Raw genomic sequence first — 14,881 nt, 5'->3', positions numbered from 1 at the left:
TTAGTTATTTATAAAATAGTAAATTAAAAATTAAAAACAAATTTTTTTTTCTAATTGATAAACTTCTAACTTTCAAGCAAAAATATAATTTATTAAGTTTTTTTATAAAAAATATCACTACTAAAAAATAAGTTTCTCATTAAAATCGAATATTGAGTACATATATGTCTAATCGAGTTGATTGTTATTCGAGTCACATCTCGTTGGTTAATTTATTAAGTTTTATAATATGTTAAAAGACTTATATTCCAAATAAAAAAAAAAGGCAAGCAAAAATTGATACCCAAAACGTCGTAGAGTTGTGTCGTATTAAAATCCGGGACAAAACCAAAACCTCCGCAGAACAATTTTCCGCCTCTTCTAGAGACGCCCACACGAGATCGATGAACAACCAAAGCTTCAACGAAAATTTGAATTGAATTCCCAAGACCAATCCCCTCTCTGAGCACCAAAACCCGCAAAAAAATGGTGCGCAATCGCCTCTTCTTCCTTCTCCTCTCTCTATCGCTGCTCTATGTTCTGCTTCTGCTTTGACATGATTCAAGTTGATTTACATGAGATTGAATGCTAGGGCACTATATTCTTATGTTTTATTCTGTCTGTAATTCAATTCTCGCGATTCTTTGATTCTGCGTTACGTATGATCTTTTTTTATTGTTTAAATTTCAAAGAGTCATATGATGTGACACTGGTGGCAGTTGTGGCGGATTACTTGGAATCGGGTTTTATCCTTCCAACACAACAAACAAGTCAATTCAAGATTTTAATTTCGCTGGTTGGAAAATTTACATGTGATGGGGAGCTAATTTTCAATTCTATGTATTGAAGTGTTTGAGTTTATAGGTTGTCCACTGTAAGGCTCTTGTTTGATTGTAGTATTATGTTAGCCTAGTGAAGCATACTTTTAGATTTAGCTGAAAGGCTGAAACACAAGAAAAATTGTAAGCATGCTAGTGTTCTTATTCCATGAGAGATTTATCATTTATCCTGGATGTTTCTTCACCTTGCATCATAAGGCATTTGGAGTTATTGATAGAATGTTCATACAAGATTATCTTATTGTACTGCGTGGGGTCCTTTACGCGTTACAGGGTGTACTGTTATGTTTATTAGGTAGGTTTATCAAGCCAGGGGGTTGATGTGACAGGGGTGATTCACCTAAGGATGCCATTCATTACTTTACCCATATATAAATCATGAATTTTGATTTAGAAGGTTGTTATGTTTAATTATTTATCTATTGGCTGAGCCTCAATGGCAAGAGGGTTCTTGGATGGAAATCATGCATTGGGATTTAGTCATGGTGTTTTGTTTTTTATTTTGGGGATTTACAAATTTATGTTGGTGTCCAGCTAGAAATGAATATTTTCACCCTAGAGAATAATCGTGGCTTCTCTCATTGTGAAGAAGAAACAAGGGCTTTTCTACCCATTGAAGTTTCAGCATTCTTGTTCCTATTGCTTGCTGTCTCAACCAAAGAAAGGAAAGGTTGAACAGCATGAATGCTTTTCCCCACTCTGCTGAGGGGAAGAGCTAGAGGCATATTTTTACTGTATTTCCGCTTGCTGGTGTGCAACAACATGGTGGAAGACGTCAATTTAAGTTGATCACTTAACTTTGCTCGTAGATTTCTTCACAATTCTTCAGTTGTTGGGTTGCATCTTGATTGTGCTAAATTTTTGTTTTTTCACAATTATGCCACCCACTGTCTGATAGAGTCCTACATCGGTTAGGAGAGGGGAGGAAGTGCTGTATATAGGTGAGAGGTATTCCCTCTCCTTAGTAACCAAGCTTTTCCCATAGAAGGGCTTGACCACAACCCCCCTTGGGCCTTGGACTGCATGGTATGGGCCAGGCCCAATGGCCTGTGGATGGGTTGGGGTTTGGTTATTGAGTGATGGTCCTCTTGTTCTATCATTGGTATCGGAGCCCTCGTTCCTGCCCTGTGGGGAGCTCTGGTATTCATGGGCCTTGTGCCCCTGGCCCTTGGGGCCGCGTCTGCGGAGTGGCCGGCCTTGGTGTTCTGTTATATGGGGCCGAAAGGATAGGGATAGGGAAGGGTCCCGAGTCCTGAGTCTGAGTACCCTGCCATGGCAGGCCAAGGTGCTCGACCAACGTGGACGTTGGCCTTGAAGGGGTGGGTATTGATAGAGTCCCACATCGGTTAGGAGAGGGGAGGAAGTGCTGTATATAGGTGAGAGGTATTCCCTCTCCTTAGTAACCAAGCTTTTCCCATAGAAGGGCTTGGCCACAACCCCCCTTGGGCCTTGGACTGCATGGTATGGGCCAGGCCCAATGGCTTGTGGATGGGTTGTGGCCAAGCCCTTCTATGGGAAAAGCTTGGTTACTAAGGAGAGGGAATACCTCTCACCTATATACAACACTTCCTCCCCTCTCCTAACCGATGTGGGACTCTATCACTGTCCAATTACAAGCAATCTCATTATGGACTTGGACCGTTTTGACTGCTGGATGACTTGATAGTTGGTTAGAAGTCTGCGAATGTGGGAACAGGCCATCCACTGTTCAGTGGTAATCACCTTAAAAAAATTTGTCGACACGTTGTACATCATAATGTGTCTGTAACTTTTTGAAATAGGATATATGGTTGTCCGTCCATTGATACCATGCCTTTTTCTGTTCTGAAGAATTCATTGACACGTGCATGCTCAAATATCTTAGAAATATTTTCTGGTGTTCCCCGTCCTTTTGAGGTGAAACTATGAAAGTCATGAGTTTTGTGTGCATCTTTCACTCTGGACTCTCCAAATCTGGTGTCTTCTATACAATGCATATGTTTTATTGGAAGAAGGCATTTATTCTTTTAATGATTTAGAGAATAGTCACAATTGATGAATCTCATAATCAACCTCACGTGGCTACAAAAGTTGAATCTTAACTTCTGATGAGGAATCAGTGAAAAAGTAAATTTTGAATTACATTGTACACAGCAGTTAATTCCTGTGACATTTTAATGAATTTTTAGATGTACGTCAGGCTACACCATTTTTAGCTGGGCTTGCAGTTGCTGCTGCTGCTCTAGCTGGTAGAAGAGGAATTCAGGCTTGGCAAGCATTCAAGGCACAGCCTCCAAAACCTAAATTACGAAAGTTCTATGATGGTGGTTTCCAGCCTACTATGACAAGAAGGGAAGCAGCTCTTATTCTTGGTGTTAGGTAATTTTGGCATTTTTATGGGACTCAAAAGAAGAAGCTCTCATATTTTACATTATTTTCCTATTTCGACACGAGTAAGAAAAAATATGCAAATTTCTGTCTAATATTCCATTCTATGGTCTATGAACTCAAGCATATTGGTTAGGTTATTTGACAGGTGTATGTTTTTATATAAAAGTACTGAATTTCTTGCATTCAAAAGGGAAACTTGTTTTTTGTTTCTGAAGTCTAGTTCAAAGATTGTGTGCGATTCATAAATCTTGTCCTGTACATTACAGAAGACAGTAATGGACGTTCAGGGCAAGAAGTTCAGAGTAATAAATTAGAAATTTTACTTTTATGACATCATGAGTGTAACTGATTCAACTCCTTTGGACTTACTTTTATTTAAATTTTATACATTTTAATAGATTGACCATCCAAAATGTTACAGCCCACGTCTGGGAGGTGAGAAAGACCTTGCTTTTTGAGAAATTAAATTCAAAATTAGAAAATCAGAAAAGATGTGTGACGCATGATATCATAATTAGCTGGGATCATTTAGCCACAAAAACTAGGAGGGATAGGAGCAATGCATGATATCTGTAATTACTGCTGTTTTAAGAGTGGACTATATAATGTTTGCAGTGCTAAACACCGAAGAGATTGCAAGTAGCTCCAGCTCACTGGTAGGAATTGAGATAGGATACACCAAGGCATTTGCCACAGAAACTTGTAGAGAGAGGAGTGATGTCTGATAGTTGTAAGTAAATTATGAAAAGGAGGGTACATAATATTTATGCCTGGTGAATGTCCAACCCAATGGGAGCTCAAAAATGTCAGAGAAAGGGAGCAGAGATCAGATTACTTATTATTATTATTTTATTTTATTTTATCAGATTACTTATTTGCTTCTGTTTCATCATCTCATGCTGGAGCTATGTTAGTTTACCCTTGTTTTTCCTGTTTCATAGGGAGAGTGCTACTGCAGACAAAGTCAAGGAAGCACATAGGAAAGTAATGGTAGCTAACCATCCAGATGCAGGTGGTAGCCATTACCTTGCTTCCAAAATTAATGAAGCTAAAGATTTGATGCTTGGAAAGACAAAGAGCAGCGGATCTGCATTCTGATATGTGTGAATGTGCCTGATTTGGCACTGCCTCTCGGTTCTGTCTTCGTTTGAATCATCTAGCAAGCTCAAAGGCTTGCTTGTAGTTGGGCTGTGCTTCCTTGTCTCCATGCCAAGAAGCTGAAGTTCCATTCTAATTTTATTTGCTTCTTACAGATTTTTGAATAATGGCACCTTCATATCTATAAAGCCAAGTTAAAAGCTAGAAACAGGTAGAAGGTCATTTCTCAAGCACCATTATTGTTTGAGATATGTATGGAGTTCTCCTGGATTTTTGGTTATTCATTAATTTTCAGGGGAAGAAGAAGTGCAATGAACACGAAGTTGCGCTACATAGAGCATAATTTTTGTATCAGTGCAAAATATTTCTCTGCAAACCATGTGGTTTTGTTTTGAAAACGAAAGTCCCATGCCCATAAAGCAGTTCATTTTTGTCCGTATCCTGATATTTATTTTAATCATCAAAGCATTTATCCCAAAATTTTTGGGTCGGTTAGATGAGTCTGAGAATATTACCCTTCCTAGCAATGATAGATTACATATATTTTCATTTTTCAGAGTAATTTAAGACGGTTCGATGACTTTAAATTTGAATATTCTCTTTTCATAAGATCTCTAATTGTGCTGTTGAGTCAAAAGTCAACTTCATTCGAGGCTCTTAGCTCTCCCTCCATTAATTATATTGTGCTCTTCATAGCAAAGCCTTAGCGTTCCTTTAGAATATCCCGGGTATTTTTAATTGGGGGCTGCCTAGTAAATATATGCTCCTATTCATTTTTAATGGAGGGCTGTCTAGTAAATATATGTTCTCTTCATAAATTAACTATATTATACTCTTCATGGCAAAGTTTTAACGTTCCTTTAGAATGTTCTGGGTATTTTTAATTGAGGGTTGCTTGGTAAATATATGCTCCCTGCTCCCATTCATTTTTAATCGAGGGTTGACTAGTAAATATATGCTCTCCATAATAATGGGCTTGATGTTTGAGAAACGTTTTTTTTGCAACCATCGACCTTTGACAAACGTGGCATTACTTTTTTTTTTATTGTTTTTCCAGAAATACCTTAATTAGATTGTAGTTTTCTAAACCACATCATTATATCGTACTACCAAATTGTGGCATAAGCAATTGTTGGAGAATGCAAAGGACACCTAATTGTGCAATATCAACCAAAATGCATTTTTAGCTATCATTTCCAAGAATCTTTATCCCATCAGTGGGTGCGGATTTCATCTCACAGAAACTAGATGAAATGGAATACATTATCTTGTAAATTTCAATAATGCTAAAGTGATTGGGAAAACAATAGTTCATCATCCGACAAGGGCAATCCTCATCATCTTCAATCCCAGAACGTCGCAAATAAACGGTCTGGTGGTTATTATTATCAGACAAGGAAAACACGAATAAATTTAGACATGCTCGCCAGGCTCTTCAACTTTTGATGCTAAAATCAGCAAGCATGATCAATAACCCCAGTAGTCATTCCGGATCTCATCATCAAACTTCTTCCTCAGCTCGGGATGCTTCTCAAAGTACTCATCTGCAGTCATTGTACTGAGCCTTTTCTGTTATGGTAGATGAGAGAGATGAAATTGGTTAGACAGACAAGATCAACAAAGAACAAAGTAAATCTTCGTTCACATACCTTCAGGTCTTGAACTTCAACGATTTCCTTCTCCAAACGCTCAGACTCCTTCAGAGAGTTTTGCTCTGCTTCTTTCAACTCCACCAACTACAGTCACAAACAAAAAAAAAAGGCATTTTAGCTTTTAGAATTTGAAAATCTGTTCAAGCGTGTGCTACAAGGAAAAGAATATCAATTGAGAAGTAGCATTGTACTCACTAGCTGATCAAATTTAGGCTTATATTGCGGAGTAACTGTGTCTACATACTTTGGGATCTCTACGCCTGCAATTATTTAAGGTGGATCAGTCAGAAGTTATAGTCGAATTCCAGATAACAATGTTGTATAATTCTAAGACGCAAAAGTAAAGATCAATTCAATGAGGAACAGAAATCAACATAATAGCAGCCAAAAGCCTCTCCCATTCAAAAGAGAGATAGTAATAATAAAATATTAGATGACAGATAAACCCCAGCCACAACATTACACCAGATGCAATTATGTATACAATCTCTCAGAATCAATAAATAGGGAAACAACTCCATAAATACTGAAAGCATACCCAAGTATTTGATAATTCTGCAATAAAAGGACTATATGTTCAAAAAACCACAAAACGGTAAAACCTATCAATTGAATATTATGCTGATTGAAATCCCTGTCTATGAAGTCAATGCAAAGATGCACTTGACATCACAAAGCAGAAAATTCCAAAAACAATATTAGGGTGCTAACGAAGCTATAAAAATAATAGAATGGGCATGAATCACCAAAGAGGTCTATGGTAATCATCAAGAGGGTTCACATGACATAAGTCTGGCACCTGTTTCGCTGCTGTACCTCACAACAATAATAATCAAGTTTGAACATTGATTTATGTAAGTAGATTATCACTATGAATCAACTAAAAATTATAATAATAATTGTCATTATCCATTATGGCAAGTCCAACCAGGCAAGCCAAACATAACTGCGGGCCTAACAGCTCAAGCCACAAGAAAAATGGATGGCATTATGAATTGGTTGACCATGGCATACAATCCAGTAGTACAATGGGATCATGGAAGCCTCTGTGAGATTATCCCAACAATGATTTTGAGGCATTGCACAGAAACAGATCAAGCAAAGAGTTTTGAGCAAAATATGAATATGCATTAATGGGTAGCAAAGGGGAGCGCCCATGTACATCAAGAAAATGCAAAAAAATCTACAAAGAAGGCATTCTGCAGGATATTGTATGCTTCTTCATAAACTGGTGCACCTTTCCTCGTGAACAAAGCCCTAATTTTTCGAAGACAAACATCAAGCGATTCAAGCCATAAAGCTTAAAATTTACTAATTTAGACTAACCACATTCAAAGAATGTTTCATTCAACACTTTACTAGAAGAGTTGGTATAACAATATTTAGTTTATTTTCAAAGGTTAATACATATAACAAAATCATCCTTATCAAGGTGTTCCAAGAAAATTTAAGCCAACTGGAAAACCATGAGTGTGGGGAAACCAGAATAATAGCATCAGTGGGAAAAAGCGGAAACCTCCAAATTGATTACCTTTAACTTTGAAACTTATGGAGACTTTTCTAATGATCATTCACATTTTTAGTGTTTATTATGGCAATATAGTTCATGGCTCTCTAATTATTTGGCTTGCACTTTACAGTAGTAACTGTATTTTTGTTAACTCTTCGATTCACTGGAATTCAATTCCATGTCTTATGTTCTAAATTTTTTATCAGTCCTTATTTATTTGTTCCAAGTCAATCCTAGACAAAATATAATCTCTTAGTACGAGAGCAAATAGCTAAATCTTGGCCCAGCGGTAAGGTCGCTTCTCCACAACTTAGAAGCCATGGTTTCAAATCTGGGAAACAATATGGCTGTGTACATCCTGTCCTTGCCTAATCCGCCTCCATTGCAGGAGCCTGGTGCACATATTGTTTACCTTACTAGGAGTGCAAGTAATTGTGTATCAGTATTACAATGTCTTATACGCATGTAATGTAAGCTAACATAAGATCAACGAACAAGCAACTTTGAGAAAATTATCAGATTTAGCATGCTTTAGGACTTCATCGTATATCAACCCCAAGGCATAGGATGCTAAAGAACCACCACTGTGGAGGTGAAGCGTCGTTCAAAGTTCTGCAATCTCTAAGAATGACCGTTCTTAGGTGCTGTTCACAACACCACAAACTCATTTTTAACATGTTATGTTCATGATAAATCTAATTCAGGTTCCATAGAATAAACGGGTCAACTCCTCCTATTATTCCACGTAATTTATTATGGATGCTTCCTAATCATTTAGCTGATAGAAACCCTAAAACTCTAAGCGTCCTGCATACTTTAAGCACTAAACTACAACGACAGGAAAGATAACTGCCACTGTCCTACATCAGGGGCCATATAGTATATCATGAAGAATCCCAGATAAGAGCACTGACGTCAAAACAGCACACCTTCCCCAAAATAATCACAAAGCATATGCATCGTGAGATGACTCTAAGCATGGAATTAACAAAATTTATTCAGAACTACAGTCACATATTAAAGATCTACATAACTAAATTGCACAGTTGGACATTGAGAAGTAAATTAGAAAACCTACTATCATAGGCCTCTTTGTACATATCCACTAAGCGAGAGCCAATTCCTTTCCTATAGTACTCCCAGTTGACTGGTTCAGGTTCCTGCAAATTTAACATTAACATTAATAAAATAAACCACTTTAAAACCAAATACCAAGCCTTAAGCCTGCAACAATATTTTCCAAACCCCCCTTCCCCAACCCTAACCATCTGTTGTTATGTTCTACACATTCGTTCTTTAATTTTACAAAAAGAGTTAACGGAGTGTTTCTGCATTTGATTCCCTATTATTTCACAATAAAACTTCTTCATTGACCACGTTTAACCATCAATTATTTAACAGAAGTTCCTATTTTATCCACAAATTAAAATATAACGATTCTCCTCTTCGAACATCAAGCCATAACCTGATTTATCGCATTATCAAAAGGATAATTCCATATGAAAAAAAGGAAGAAAAAAACTCCGAATGATTCAATCAAGCACACAAACTCACCAAAAAGACTCCTGGATCCGAGCAAGCTAAGATACAGAGGAACAAATTGCTAACAGCTTAAAAAACGAGAAAGATCTGATCTGATTAATAGTAGCACGACAATAAACGCAACATAAAGATCGAGATACATGGAGAGAAATGGATTACCTGGCTGAACTTGGTCTGGAGAGCAGTATTGACCTCGTCGAATGCGCGGCGGAGAGTGGCGAACTCCTTGCGGGCCTCGTCGGAGACCAAAAGCCTCGCCATCCCATCCCAGTCTATCGTTTTCGATGCTTTGAATGCCACATCCGTGACTTTCTTTACTGCTCCGCTCATGTTCTCTCGCTTCTCCCTTGCTTTCCCGGCTGCTCAGTCGTCTTCTTGTTGGCTGATGGTAGTTGTGGATTGAAGACGAAATATGGGGAAGCACTGGTTACTTAATTGGGCCATAGAATTGGGCTCATATTGAGCCCAAATCTAACTACAGCCCTGTTAGGAAGAGGTGGTCTCCATTTTCCAGGCCTGGACAGACGGGCCCTTAATGGGCTTGAAATCATTTATAGATGTTGTTCGATAAGATGTTATCAAAGATTCACCAAATTGACTTCCCACTCTTTTTCATGCATTGTAAATATTGAAATCCCACATCGGTCAAACATAATCCAACCAATTAGTTTATAAGTAAAATTGAAGTCCTCTCACATTGAATACGTATTTTCTAGATCTAAGTACTAATAAATACGATCTATGAAGAATAAATTCGTGTCAATTCGTAGTCCAAAGCCGACAATATTTTCAATGTGTTTGAACTGAGAATTTCAACATGTTATTAGTTGGCCCTATTTAGATCCTATTTTGTTGACATGAACCACGATTATGTACGTGGGTTGTTTGTTTCTCTTTCATTCGAATTGTAAAGCTTGTATATAAAGCCAAGTTGCTTTCACTGAATAAAACACGAGATAGTATTCTCTTATTATGTTTTTCAAACAGTGTTAATGTTCAAACCTGACACAACATGTATTCAACTAGTAAAGTGAATGAAGCCGTCACAGCCATGGGCACTGATGTTTGAGGAATCTTCCTCGGAAACCCTAACGATCTCTGAATGCACGTGTGTTGCATAATTGGATTTTGATGGCCTGCGAAACTGCGTTTCTTGGAAGGCAAATGTTTCTTCATTGACGTTCTATTCTTAATTTGTAATATATATATATAATTGTAGACTTTGTAGTCTCTTGAATTAGTACATGTATGTATGATTAATCTTCTTAAGTAGAATCTACTTCGGTTCTTGTGAGAGTTAAACTTTGTTGCTCTTATTTTTATCTATAGGTTATATATATATATATATAAACTTTAGATATATATATATAACCAAAATGATATATGTCCATAATTTTGATGTCCATAAGTGTCCATAATCTAGGTGGCATGAGGAGAAGTGTGGGGGACTATGTTGTATTAAATGGTCCTCACACTTCTCCTCATGCCATCTAGATTATGGATACTTATGGACACCAAAATTATGGACATGTAGTGCTTCCGTATATATAAAGCTCACAAGGACGGATTGGTGCACATATACTACATATTATATCTTCTATTTGAACTCTCAAAAGAGTGTGAGTCATTGATTGTTATGTAAATTTTTTTTTAAAAAGAAGGGCTTAGCCCGGAATTTTATTAATCAAGGAAGAGAAAAAATCTATCTTCGATGGCTTACAAAAAATAAGGGGGCATGAACCTTACCTCGGCAACAAGAAGAAAGACACACAACAAAAGCACAACCAACCACATAACAACGAGCAGAAAACCCACGAGAAGCCTATTTCCTGATATGAAAAGCTGGGATCCCCAACCTATCCATCTGGTGCAGACCTTTAATAGTGGAAGGGAGATTACAGAAACTGTCATAGACTACAGAAACTTTATTGTTGGAAGCTTTGGAAGCTAGAAAATCTACAGCACCATTGAGCTCCCTGTATACATGTTTGAAGTTGATGTCCAGCGACATACAATTTTTGGCTATAGCTCTCTTCAAGTAGATCAGATTCCAAGGGCAACTCATGCTCTCAGAAAGAATGTCAATAACAATTAATGAATCAGATTCAACAAGCAAGTTTAAGAGCCCTAATCAACAAAGGTAACGAAATTAGAGCCATAAAAATTAGAGAAAGCAACCACAAAAATGTCAGAGCTACTTCTAATAACACCTCCACCGCTGAATCTCCAGTATTATTCAAGGCACTGTCATCACAATTAATTATAGTAACATTGTGAGGAGGGATTGTTATGTAAACTAATCATATATATATATATATACACACATATATATACACACGCATGCAATCTTTCACTAACCTTTTTAGTTTTGTTATTATCTATGAATGATGGTTACATTTCATAAGCTTTGCATGCATGGCAATTGTAACGGCAAGAGATTTCATAAGTTGCAAACCACATCATATGTTAATGCATTATACATACATCTAAAGTTCTAAACAACTACCAAAATTAATTTAAGGTGGCACTATATAATAAAGTGAATACGTACGTAGTTTTCAAACATGTCCTATATATGATCCACTTTTATCATTAGGGTGGCATGTAATTTCAAAAAAGAGTCTCGATATGTTCCCACTGCTATTGCCCCTCTTGTTGATTACTTGGGTACTTACGATCCCATTCCCAAAAAAAAATTATGGGTTCAAATGAAAGAGGCGGGATCATTTCATAAAATAAAGTATATAATACCTATCTCTCACTTCAAACAGGTCAAGTTTGATGCTCTTCGTTTTAGGTTTTTCTGTGATGTTTTTAAAATGGATCGACATACACTCCAATTATTATCGATTGCTCTTCCGTAGTTAAAATTATGCCACTTCAAACTGAAATTTCTTTCTTCGCCAACTCTAACATTAAGATTGTTGACACATGATGACACTAAGGATGTTCAAAGTTCAAACTCAATACAAGTTTAAAATTATAATTAGAGCATGTGTATATATATATATATATATATTTCATAATCATTGATGATTTTATTTGGCCGTTTTAAGTATATTTGGTTTTGTATTGTGAGTAAGCAATTTAATAATACTTGATTTATATACTCGAGTTAGAAAGTGAAACCCACTTGGGTGATAGTCTAGTGATCAATCTCTATAAGATAAAATCGTATGAATTTAGAAAGTCTTGATGATCATTTCAAATCTCATTGGGAATAATATCTTTGTGATCACGTGTTGGACTTTGGTCAAACTTATCATATCGTTAGATGAGAAACATACGTACACGCAAGCTTGATGAACCGAGTTTAAGCCCATATCAAATATCCGTATGGCCATCGTTCTCGATTAAAAAAACAAGAGAGAGTGAGAAAGTGTGACTAATGGAAACGAAAATGTGAATTAATATTTTGTTTTTTGGTAAAGTGTTTGACTTTGAGTCTTTAATCCAATTGACACGGCAGTAGACCTTATTAATCCGTCATTTTAAATCAAGAAATTTTCTCACTACATTGTTGGACGGGAGTTAGACAAAAAAGAAAAAGAAAGAGATAGAATATGGTCAGGTGCTAATAATCAATCGGACAATGCTAGAGATCCCCAAAATTTGACCCCCAAAAGTCCCCCAAATCTATGTGGCATTAAAATAACCATTGATTAAAAACACACATGTAGGACTCACTTCACATCCAACACTCCACATTAAATGGGGGTCTTTTGGGGGTCAAATTTTGGGGATCTCAAGTATTATTCTAATCAATAATTTTAGCAAAATATATTAAAACCAACCATATATGCATATATAGTCAATGTACCTACTTCTTTATTTTATATGATTGCTACATATCAAGAGAAATTCTACAGCTTAATCTTCATATTTCAAAAGGTTCACACTGTAGAAAATCATACTCCCTCCGTCCCATTTCTATAATCCATTATACCATTTTTGGAAGTCCCAAATAATAGTCCACTTACTTTAAATTAAATCATTGTTTTACTATTATACCCTCATTTAATACACTTTTTTCTCACCACAATTTTCTAAATTCTATATTCTCAAAAAATTATTAAATGCTTGTATGGAGAACTAAAAAGTATTCACATTAGTAGTATTGTATTCACATTAGGCTTGTTGACGTTTTTAATTACCTTAAATTTTGTAAATAGCATTAAAGATGGTTTGAAAAGTACATTACATTTAATGAGGGTATATTAGGAAAAAATCAACTTTAAACTAAATTAACTATACTTTCTTAATCTGTGTGTAAATAACTACTGGACTATAGAAATGGGACGGAGGGAGTATATATTATGTACACTACAGTATCCTTTCATTATCAAAGAATGAATTTAAGTTGCAGCATTAAATTGGTCTTGGACACGTGGATGTGGGTAATTAATCCAGACCCAACTAAATGATGTAGAAGTGCACAAAATAGCCAATGAGAAAGAGAATGGTAGAAATTGGTCCACCTTTATAAACAACAGTATGTCCGTACTAGACTCATTGTGTCCTCATGGATTTGTCATCTCTGGGTTAGGCCAAGGAGGCCCGGCCCAACCGATCTTCAAAGTTTACTTGGGAAATCGGAAACCGAAAACCGATTATTGTAAGTTAAAGGAGTGAACCAGCCTTATATGTTGCTCAAATGTCAGCATGTCATAGTAAGAAGCTTCTTTTGTCCTAATATTTCTAGTAATAATATAATCCTTAGAAGATAATACATGTCACCCACATCATTTTCAAGTTTAACCAAAATTTCTTGAAGTAGGAATGGACAATACCCATGACCCTCATTGAAGACAATTAAAGGTGGAAAAAATTATTATTAATTTTCTTCTCCCAGTTTCAATAAAAAGGTGATAGGGACATACATCTCGAAAGTCTTGAGTTCGATTTTCATTAGAAGTAATATTCTCGTGTTTTCTCTTATATAGTGATCAAAGTTAGTATAGCCCACAAACACGCAGATATATACTAGTTATACCAAAAGTATTATAGAGTAGAATTTCTGCAATGGGTCTTCCTCTTGTGGTAGTTTATCTACAGACTGACTTATTACTAATATAAGCAAGACTGGTGGCCCTGAGAAGGAATTTAACAATAATATTTTCAAAGACTTGGAAATTAAATGGGTCTATATCTATATATTTATTTATGCCTGCCAGGCTGCCATTTTGGTCTAATATTTACAGCTTCTTACACATTTGATCAATCACAAATATGATATTAACTAACAAACATTACATAATTAATTACTAGTCATTTGAAGACAACAATCATAATCATATTCTCTAATTAAGGAAACTGGCCGTAGCACTGTAGCATGCCCCTTAGAAACTGTTAATGGACTACTCTATATATATATATTAATGGACGTCATGCGACCTAAATACCTAACGAGACTTCAGTCTTCAGTTATATATTTATGTTCTCTCTTGTCACTGTTTGATAAATTAATTTGGTCTTCAAATATCGTTGTCACATACATCTATATTTGTCGTCTCTAACTGACTCTGAATTGTATTTGGGTTGATGCATGGACTTGACAAATGACACAAAATATAGAAATTCAACAGTTTAACAGTTTGTTGTCCCAAATACTGGGGGACACAGTGCATGTTTTTTCAACTGTACGTGATCTCTACTTTGTTAGTGCATCAAAGGAAATGCATTTCCGGGAAAATATATATATAGACAGATACCGACATGATCAAGCTTTTTAGCTTTTTACTTTTTAACTTTTTATTCTTCACACACACACACAAAATATGTATGATATACAAGAATTCTCGCATAATGGTTTAAATTAAGGATCACTTTTTGAGGGTATAAATAAGTGAGATGATAAATGAGACCCACTATTTTAGATCCCACATATTTCA

The 14,881-nt window shown here is 36.1% G+C and overlaps 2 protein-coding genes across 2 annotated transcripts; one reads left to right on the top strand and one right to left on the bottom strand.

Moving 5' to 3' along the window:
• Positions 1-304: 304 nt before the first annotated feature.
• Positions 305-4,662, top strand: LOC120005788 (mitochondrial import inner membrane translocase subunit TIM14-1). The gene is made up of 3 exons (XM_038855610.1): positions 305-468; positions 2,998-3,176; positions 4,130-4,662. Exons 1-3 carry the CDS (start codon positions 466-468, stop codon positions 4,284-4,286), a joined length of 339 nt encoding a protein of 112 aa, XP_038711538.1. The 5' UTR covers positions 305-465; the 3' UTR covers positions 4,287-4,662.
• An 869-nt stretch (positions 4,663-5,531) lies between these two features.
• Positions 5,532-9,381, bottom strand: LOC120005787 (ATP synthase subunit d, mitochondrial). The gene is made up of 5 exons (XM_038855609.1): positions 9,150-9,381; positions 8,527-8,608; positions 6,134-6,198; positions 5,936-6,022; positions 5,532-5,855 (listed from the first exon to the last, which is right to left on the bottom strand). The coding sequence occupies exons 1-5, from the start codon at positions 9,318-9,320 to the stop codon at positions 5,754-5,756; spliced, it is 507 nt and encodes a 168-aa protein (XP_038711537.1). The 5' UTR covers positions 9,321-9,381; the 3' UTR covers positions 5,532-5,753.
• Positions 9,382-14,881: the final 5,500 nt, after the last annotated feature.

This window comes from Tripterygium wilfordii, chromosome 9, assembly GCF_013401445.1.
Source record: "Tripterygium wilfordii isolate XIE 37 chromosome 9, ASM1340144v1, whole genome shotgun sequence".
NCBI classification, from domain to species: Eukaryota; Viridiplantae; Streptophyta; class Magnoliopsida; order Celastrales; family Celastraceae; genus Tripterygium; species Tripterygium wilfordii.
The sequence above is the reverse complement of the archived record's forward strand: the minus strand, read 5'-3'. Positions and strand labels throughout refer to the sequence as shown.